Source organism: Diachasma alloeum, unplaced genomic scaffold, assembly GCF_001412515.2.
Source record: "Diachasma alloeum isolate Michigan unplaced genomic scaffold, Dall2.0 Dall_scaffold_01223, whole genome shotgun sequence".
Classification (NCBI taxonomy): Eukaryota; Metazoa; Arthropoda; class Insecta; order Hymenoptera; family Braconidae; genus Diachasma; species Diachasma alloeum.
The window spans coordinates 50,246-60,545 of record NW_021681332.1 but is presented as its reverse complement, the minus strand read 5'-3'; the positions used below and the strand labels follow the sequence as shown (position 1 = coordinate 60,545).

Sequence of the window (10,300 nt, the reverse complement as noted above, 5' to 3'; positions counted from 1 at the left end):
TGACTCATGGAAAATTATTAACAAAATAGCAACATTTTTTGTTCGTGGGAAAAAAAAATAGCTGAAAAATGTCCTGGATAACATTTAATCTTTGCGGTGCGATAGGACATCAAAGGGTCCAAAAACTCTGCTCCAGTTTGTCAAACATCATGTTCTTAGGGTTGTGAGTACAACATGCGTTCCCAGATAAACTGAAAAAGTCTATGTAAACAAAAGATTGCGTTCGGACATCTTCCAATGCATTTCCATCCTTATCAGTTTACAGCAGATGAAGATTTTCGGAAACTCCTCCTACTACAACGTGTAAAATTTGTTGAGGACTATGCCAAATTGGTGGGGGTACCTAAGTTTTTGGATGACTGATGATCTACCTTTGCATATATACATACTCCCTCCCCTTCTGAACTCTTCTTTTTAAAATAAATATTTATATCGTTATCAACAACAATTTCACACGAAGGGGGTGCGGCAGATGAGAAAGTACGGGAAATCTCAAGTTCAGACATGTGACAGGAAAATGTTTTTTCAAATAAATATTTATATATTGATATCGTTATCAACAACAATTTCACACGAAGGGGGGGGNCTTCCAGGGGAAAAAATCGGGAATTAATTAATCAAACCGCGAATTAAAACGCGCATTAAACCGCGACCCCACGAATCAAACCGCGAATTATACCGCAACCCCGCGAATTAATTAACCCTTTCATTACTTCGAGGGAAAAAATCGCGAATTAATTAATCAAACCACGAATTACACCGCGAATTAAACCGCAACCCCGCGAATCAAACCGCGAATTAAGCCGCGACCGTCTATTTTTTAACTCTTTTTGTTGACGTATAGTATCCCCCTTCAAAGTTTGTTGTCGTCGATTAGAGTAGCTCCTCATGAGCACAAGAAAAAGTAAACTGATGCTGCCGTCTCGAAATGGAGACGTCATATAATCAAGCCCTCACCCCACCCCTGAAAATTTTTTAAGGTTTGTGTGCTCATGTATATAGATTGATTTATGATCCTCCATTGTGTTTTCCTGGAATCCATAAAAAAAATGAAAGTTTTTGTGACCTTTTTCCTTTGAATCCCTTTCTCTGATGACTCATTCATATCTCAGGAATTTGAAAAATGTAAAAGTGACATTCGATGATTCATGACCTCCCTTAATTTTTTCATCATTTCCTGGAATCCATTAAAAAGTCAAAGTTCTGACGACCTTGCCTTTAAACCCTTTCTGTGATGACTCATTCATATCTCAAGAATTTGAAAAATGTAGAGGTAGCATTTGATGATTTAAGATCCCCTTAATCTTCTTATCATTTCCTAGAATCCATGGAAGTGTGAAAGTTTTTGACCTTTTCTTTTTTGCTTTTAGCCCCTTCCTGTGATGACTCATTGATATCCCAGGAATTTGAAAACTGTACACCCCGCAAACTATTGTGACGCTCCTCAGGTATTTAAAGCAAAGAACCCGCGAATCAAAACCGCGATTTAAATGCGCGAATTAAACCGCGACCCTGCGAATCAAACCGCGAATTAAACCCCGACCCCGCGCATTACTTAACCCTTCCATTACTTCGAGGGAAAAAATCGCGAATTAATTAATCGAACCGCGAATTGAACCGCGAATTGAATCGCGAACCCGCGAATCAAACCGCGAATTAATTAACCCTTTCGTCACTTCGAGGGAAAAACTGCAAATTAATTAATCAAACTGCGAATCAAACCGCGAATTGAACCGCGACCCCGCGAATCAAACCGCGAATTAATTAACCCTTTCGTCACTTCGAGGGAAAAACTGCAAATTAATTAATCAAACTGCGAATCAAACCGCGAATTGAACCGCGACCCCGCGAATCAAACCGCGAATTAATTAACCCTTTCGTCACTTCGAGGGAAAAACTGCAAATTAATTAATCAAACTGCGAATCAAACCGCGAATTGAACCGCGACCCCGCGAATCAAACCGCGAATTAAACCGCGACCTCGCGAATTAATCAACCACCCACCCACCCACTTTCATCTGACCCCCCTTACTGGGCCCCAACGACCAGGTCGACGCCAAAAACGTTGTGCCAGAACCCGTATTACTTGACTACTGACGTTTTCTATATCAATTGATTCAAATATGCATACCCGTTCATACAGTTCTCGAGATATTTCCATTTTTCGGTATTAACCATGGAGTTTCCTCTTATCACTAATATATAATACATAATATAATATCATATAATACAATACAGCATAATATACTATTTCGCATTGCAGATAGGCTGCACCAGATGGTTTTGTTCTTGAATGAACCTCACTTGTTAAGCGCTACAATACGCGTGAAAGTTGAAGTTGAAAGTTAAATTTCAGTATGGTTAAGTTACATTTTTCTCCAAATTTTGGTTTGATCTTTTAATAACTTATGAGATAAAGTAATTCACCTAATTTTTTTTTTTTTTTGAGAGAATTCACAAATCTTTATATAGTCATTTATTGTTAAATTAGGACGATTTGAAATGGGAAAGGATATGCGAAGAAGAAAAAATTCCATTCTGATGAAACCATTTGGGAGCTCGCCATCAATATATTGATGGCAAAAGAAACATTAAGACATCACTCAGTGACATGAGCGCTGTCACATATTTGCTGCCTCCCGCTTGGTTAAATAATTTTCTAATGAAAACTTTAAGGTTTCCCTCGTGCAATCCGGTGTCAACTTCCTCAATTTCTTCACTATGAGCATCACATCTTGTGTACTTTCTTCATTCTTCGTGAGCAAACCATTATATTCAGTAATCAGAGCTACACTTCTTTCGGCTAGATCATTCGTCACGAGAAGTGATTTCACAATTTTTGAAGTTTTAACATATTCTTCGCTTTCTCCCCACATTATCGGATCGATATCTAAGAAATTAGATTCAATATTCAAAATTTTGAAGAACTGAATGGTGTTCTGTGTTACGAATTGATCCAAACTTGACTCTAGGATGAAGTTTTGATCCTTCATGTCTGATTTTCGCTTTTTTCTATCGTTTTTAAGGGCAGGTCGAGATTTGATCGCTTCACACATTCTTCTCTTACATTCTATATCCAAAGAGTCATCAAAAACGGCGAAAGCGATCAATTCTTCTGATAAATACCAGAGATGGCTCACAAATTTTCCAAACACAGTGTTGTACATTTTTGGAGATGCAGAGTTGTTTTCAGCTGCCAATTTTTTCAATAATTCTAGGTCATTTTTCGGTGCTTTAACTGCATTTGGGGCTGTGAACCAACTCTTCTGGTAGAAACGAACAATAAAAATACAAACACTCTTCAAACCTGATATTTCATACGCTTTCATGGAAAATTGATCTCTATACAAAAAAATTTTAAGTGAGTAAATTGCTTTCGCCATCCACCTAGCATGATGAATGGGGCCTAGAGCTCGAAACCGATTGCCATCTGGAAGAATCCGGCCTAGGAACATGATCACTTCATTGGGTCAAGGAAATTGTTCTTTGTTATTTTACGTATCAAGGTTTGTACATTTTAATAACGACTTTTCTTTGATTTTTAAAAGGCTCTTCATCGTTCATTTTCGATACATTGAGAACTACTTTCCTTATGGACAAAATATATAGTCGGGGAAAATATGTGAGATCAATGTCAAATATATTTGCAGAAACAAAGGCATTAGGCAAACTCACATTAATCTAAAAGAGTGGCGAGCATATTCGTTGAACATATAGGGTTAATTCTATTTATTTCTCACAACTCAATTAAATAAGAATGTTTTTTGGAGCAGTTATTATTTAGTCCCCTAGAATATTAAAGAAAATGTGAATATAATAATAAATTCTATTTGGAAACAGATTGTAAAATTTTCCATGTAAATGAACTATGATACCAATGTTATTGATGAAAATTGTTACATAAAAAATATAAGTAGACAGTTTATCAACGGTTTGGAATAATTTATTCATTAAGATAATTCTTCCCCCTTTTTTAAAAACCAACGAAAAGTCGTTATTAAAATTTACAAACGTTGATACATAAAATAACAACGCACCATTTCCTTGACCCAATGAAGTGAATCGCCTCTTCCACCACTCTCTAACATTAACGTAGATTTACCTTACCCCCACTCTGCGACCTGAAGCGCTACTAACGCGCCACAGTGATCACAGAAGGATTTCGCACTATATTATTTTTTTATGAATACGTCATCCAAAAACATAAAAACTATTTACACAATTTCATTTAAATAATGAAAGCTATCGATCAGTAAGAAAAACAGCCACTAATACTTTCATTTTTTTATAACATTAATAAACTAATTGAAATTACGAGCTCACGATATGATTAATGTTGGATACAAGAACGAGATGTCTCGACACACAGGCATATACCCACACATACAGTGTGGACAGCGCGTTGACGCTACTCTGTTTACCTGTAGTTAGTTCGATATAATAAATAGCTAAAGGCAGACGTGCCGATTCACGTTTATTCTCGCGTGTTTCGGAGTTACTCATTCTCACCATATCACTCGTTCCATTCCTTTCACTGGACGCAATCCTAGAATTAAACGAAAAAACGCAAAAGACAAAAAATGTAAAACTCATTGAGATCTGTTGAAAAGGTGCCGCCCTACGCCAGTCTCCTTTTACCGACAGTGTGGCTGACTGTGTCGCCACGGCGCCGTTGCGCCTCTCGTAGATATACTCGTACTATGCATCACTTGTGCCTCGACCGTTGTCGCATTACGTTGCTGAATAAAGCTTAATTACTTTTACGATAATAAAACTGTGTTTAATTGTTATTTCAATCCTAAATAAGCCTTCAGGTTATGGGCCGAGCACACTTCCACTGTGCGTGATTAAAATTTATCATAAATTAAAGGATTGAAAGCGATAAATCGAAAATTCCAAAAAGGACGCTATCGGGCGGCCGGGCACCCGTCCGGGTGGATCACACGCGATACAAAGCAATATCCAGAAAGAGGAAAAATCGAGACGGGCTGGGTGAGTGACGACTGACGGGAAGAAAAAATGAAAAGTACTCAGAGAAAAAGTAAGTACTGAAAAATGCATTAATTAAGTGAAGTGAATTGGTGAGAACGAAAAATAGAAGAGATCAAAATGGCGGCTGGAAATTAATTGTCCACGACGCCGACCTGAAATCGAGAATTTTAGATTAAAAAGAATTAATAAAGAAATCCCATTAAATTCACAAAAAAAATCACTGAAAAGCATAAAATATCTTTTGTCATAAATAAAATCATATTTAAATAAAAACAAAAGAAGAAAGCCAAGTGACGCCGTGACAATAGTTTCTCGGCAGTGAAGGCGAGCACGGGTTTGAACAGGCTTCAACAAGTAGACGCAACGGGTGGGTTACGCGCGCAACCGGGGCACGTCTGAGAGAGAGGGACGACTGCAGTCCCACACACATTCCTCGAGCAAGGCGAGAACAATAAGAAATAGAAAGAAAAACGAAAATTAGTGTGAATATAAAAATTGGTGTGAAAAACAACGATTCTCTCTGTCTCGGCCGCGTTCCGCGTGTGTGCGGGGTCCACCAGCGTAATGTAAAGCAATAAAATAAAATCAATAGACACTAGTCCAAAATTGAAATTTACAAATTAAGGATGCATCCAAATCAAAATATTTAATTGGTGAGAATATTGAATTTAGAAATATTTAATAGACGAGAATAACAAATTAAATATTTGATGGGTCGAATCAATGAAATTGAATTTTAAAATTGCTATCTTTAGACGAAGATATTTATAAATAAATAATTACAGCTGATAAAGAACTTCTGCATGAAGTGTGGAGACTCCTAATTAGACAACATCTAATCGAAGGGAACCATGAGGGAGAAGTAGTCTCCCTGGCAATAATAGACGATAGAGTACATGTACTTCCAGACGAAGGAACTGGATATGTAACAGGGGAGACATCAGGCATATGTGTAAATAGGCGAGCATACTATACACATTAGACACGCGCAATATTAAGACGTCAAATTGCTTGAGAAATTTAAATCAATCTCTCGCAATCATAAAAGACTTGAATGTGTTTGGAGGAGGTCTTATGTTTAGATTTTCTGAAGAGCACATTCATTCTGAATTCGGTTTGTTTATGTTTAGCAAGTCGAGTTTGGGATTTCGGACCTGAATATAAAAACTGTAACCAGATACAATAATCCTAAATTTTCCGGTCTCTTTAAAATTAGATAAAAGAGAATTCACAGGGGATCAATGGAGATGTCTAACTGTGTTAGAAGCTGCATTGTTGGCCGAAAATAAGCCAATGTATCTACCAGGTTACGGTCCGAAGAGTCCAATGTCAACAACAGCTGTAATCGAGTATAGGTCAAGGAACATAAACAAAGACTTGGGAAACACGGAGGCGAGGGCCACAAGTGAGTCCAAGTCAAGCGAATTGACTGGAGGCGAGACGAATGGCGGCGAGATAAGTGCAGGCGGGAAAAACGCAGGTAATATTAATGTCAACAAAACTGACCAAATCAAACCGAAACCGAAGATTACAGCAGACAATAAAGTAAATATTAAATTGAAATTGGTAAAATCTAATCTAGATGATGAATCAGTTGAGCCTAACGGCAACAAGACTGTCAAGACAGTCTCTGTAGACATACAGCTGGCTGAGCTGAAGAGCATGGTGGAAAAATTGTGCAACTCAAATATAACTTCAACAAAGGCACTGTATGAAAGTTTAACAGAGAACAGAAACCAGTTGAAACTAAATGCTGAGGCGAGAGCACAAGATACAAAGGAAGTACAGGAGCTGTTGAGTGCCCTGGACAAAAAGCACAACGATAAAATAGAAGAAGTAAAGAGAACTTTCAATGAATATCGCAATAATGTCGAATCATCAATTAAGGTAACAACAAACAAGAAAATATTAGACGGAGGAGTGGCGTCAAATGAGCATACGAATCTAAAAAATCAAATTAGTTCAATAGTCAATAAGCAGATCAATGAAATTAATCAGACAAAGTCAAGTCAAGGAAACAATCAAAATCCGTTGAAACAATTAACTAGCGAGGTAACAAATAAATTACAAATAGAATTGCTTAACAAAGGAATGAGCTTTAAAAGAGATTATAAAATGGACAGCAAAATGAAGTATGAACATTTCTATGATTATTTTTCGTCAGAAATCAAAACGAATAAACTCTTACACATCATTGACGATAGCATTCTGGTTACTGTGGATGAGGAAACTCTTGCAGAACAGAAGCATAAAGTTAGAGAAATTCTGATAAACCATTTGGATAGAAGTTATCACCCTAAAATTGTCAAACTACAAGATCCAAAAGAAATATTGAAAAAATTAAAAGAATTAAAAATGGCCGAGTTTAATGTAACTTCACACTCGGTGAGACAAGACCTGTATAATATGAGATACAATCCAACCAAAATGACAGCTGGCGAGTTTAATGATTTGTTTGATGAGAAAATTGCAACGTATGAAAATGCTCCTGACACCATTCCTCTGAGTGAAAGCGAAAAGAAAGATGCATTTTACAATGCAGTAATAAAAGCTTTTCCCAATATTAAAATCATTGAAAACGTAAAAAAGAAAGCTATAGGAGTGGGCTTGACGTTTGGCGAGTTGAAAATTGCGATGTTAGAAGAAGAAGCTACTACGAAAAGTGAGCGCTTAGATTCAGATCTTAAAACTGCTAATTTTGCACAGCACAAGGGGCCAAGGTGTTTTGCCTGTCAGGCGTATGGGCACAAAGGACCAGACTGTCCCAATAAAGGGAAAGGATACTTGTGCTACAAGTGCAATCAATTTGGGAATCACAAGGCGAGAGATTGCCCAAACATAACTAACAATGACAATGCACCAAGTGGTCCGGGATACTCTAAACAGACTCCAAGGTACAATTCCAATTTTAAATTTAACTATCGAAACAATTATCAAGATCAATATAGAGGTAATGGTAGAGGAATGAAAAGACCAATGAGAGGTGAAACATATGGTCCAATTCAAAGAGGAAGATTCAATAAGAGGAGGTTCTCCTATAAGAGAAGTGAGAACAAACATGGGTTTAAGTCATCTCACAAATCAATCACGAAATCTAATCCCGACAAAACTACAGAGAAAAATAACTGCCATCAAGGTAAGGAAAAAGAAAATTATGATCAATCAACTACTGAAATATTTTATGCAGATAGTAAACAAACAAATGGGAATAAGTTTTTGACAGACTTTCTAGCAGACTCAGGCGCGACCGAGCATTTAACAAATTCCAGAATTATATTTAAAACTTTTAACGAGTTAGATTGTGGAGTAATTAGATGTGCGAATAAAAATGAGTCAGCGGACTTGAAAACGGAGGGAGCAGGAACAGTAGAAATCGAACTGGCGAGCGGTAAATTATTAGAAGTTGACAAAGTTATTTTTGCAGAAGCTCTTAAAGCAAATCTGCTATCATTAAGAAAATTTGCCGAAATGGGATTAGCAATCTACTTAGATGACAAGAAAATTGATATATTTGATCCAGTGTCAAATGAACTTTTCATCTCGGGGATTTACAGAAAACCTTACTGCATCACCGATTTAGAAATAGTAAAGTTAAACTCTATCAGTGAGAATTCTTTCAAGCAAATAAACAGGCGAATAGTAGCAAATGTAGCTGATGTCACTGGGGGTGAAAATGAGGTAAAAAGATATCTCACCAGAAGTGTCACAGGAAACTTACAGAACGAAACAAGTGAGAAAACAAACGAAATTGATAAGAGTAATGAGGAAGAAAATAAAATGGATGAAAAGCATAATGAAAAAGGGAGTGAAAATTTAATAAAAGAGAAAATTATTAATAAAGAAAAGATTCCCTATGAACAATCAAATTTTGATTACACCATTTGGGACAGAAAATTGCAAGAAGCTGATGAATTACCATGGGATGACTCGTTAGAAGATTTCCCAAAACTTTCAATTGATAAAAATAGCTATATGAGGAATCATGATGTCATGTTGTGGCATTGTAGATTTGGACATGCCTCAACGAGTTACCTCAAGGCACTACAAAAGAAATTCCCAGATAACAAAGAATTAAATGCAGTAAAATTTGATGATGAATTCATTAGAGATTGTGAGGTCTGCTTAACGTCTAAATTCAATAAATTATCATTCACGTCGGTGCGCAGGCGAGCAACAGCACCATTGCAAATAATTCACTCAGATGTGATGGGACCTATTACTCCAATTTCTCATCCTAAGGGATACAGAATTATTTCTGTGTTCATCGATGACTTCTCAAGATTCGCTATGGCTTATCCAATGAAGGCGAAAAGTGAAACAGGACATTGTCTTGATATGTTCATTAGAAGCGCGCGTAATCTACTGGGTTATGACACGAAAGTATGCTATCTTAGATCAGATCAGGGAACAGAGTATACAGGCGGGTATACAATTGAAGTTCTTAAGGGTCTAGGGGCGGAATTACAGTTAGCCTCCCCTGATACTCCAGAACACAACGGTGTCGCTGAGAGGTTTAATCAAACTATCCAGAAAAAGGTTAGATGCTATATGTTTGACTCAAGACTGCCAAAGGGCATGTGGGATCTGGGCTTATCAGCTGCAGTTTATGCTTACAATAGGACTCCACATAAATCAAACAATATGATAACTCCTTTAGAAAGATTCGCGCCTAATCACAGCTTTGACATTAATCAAATCAAAAGATTCGGTAGCTTAAGTTACGTAAAAATTGCTAGAAACACTGGTCCAAAGTTTGGACCTCGAGGTGTAGGTATGGTCTTGGTTGGATATACTCCAACAGGGTATCAACTCTTAAAGCCAGAGCTAGGGAAGTATTATGAAAGCAGACATGTTAAATTCAATGAAAAATTAGTATATGGGGATAAATACAAGGGAAACGGTATCAAAGATTTCCCAGACTATGGAGAAATGGAGAATAAAGATGAATGGTTTGTTAAGTTCGAAAAGAATCGAGGAGAGACCGAGGATTCTTTAAAACCGGAGGGAGAGATAAAACGCAAAAGAGGTAGACCAAAGAAAGAAGTTTCAGAACAAAACACTATCAAGAAAGTGAAAACAGTTGACATAAAGGATAAAATAATAAATGATAATAGCTTTTCAGAGTTGGAAATTGATGAGAACATGAAAGGAAATGTTTTCTTCACTAGTGTTATCAGTAATGTAGGCGAGATAGATTTAGCACAAAAGGAAGATGAAGTGTATCATGCACTTTTAGCAAACATAAATGAAGATCCCTCAAATTATCGAGAAGCTATAAACAGTAAAAATAAAGATTCTTGGTTAAATG

General features: G+C 36.9%; 1 protein-coding gene across 1 annotated transcript in view; it reads left to right on the top strand.

Moving 5' to 3' along the window:
- The first annotated feature begins 6,285 nt into the window (after positions 1-6,285).
- Positions 6,286-10,300, top strand: part of LOC107046160 — a 10,391-nt gene continuing 6,376 nt past the window's right edge. Inside the window, exons 1-3 of the mRNA XM_015268683.1 lie at positions 6,286-6,397; positions 6,575-6,879; positions 7,699-8,038. Of these exons, the coding sequence (XP_015124169.1) occupies positions 6,286-6,397; positions 6,575-6,879; positions 7,699-8,038 (757 nt within the window). The remainder of the gene's footprint in view (positions 6,398-6,574; positions 6,880-7,698; positions 8,039-10,300) is intronic.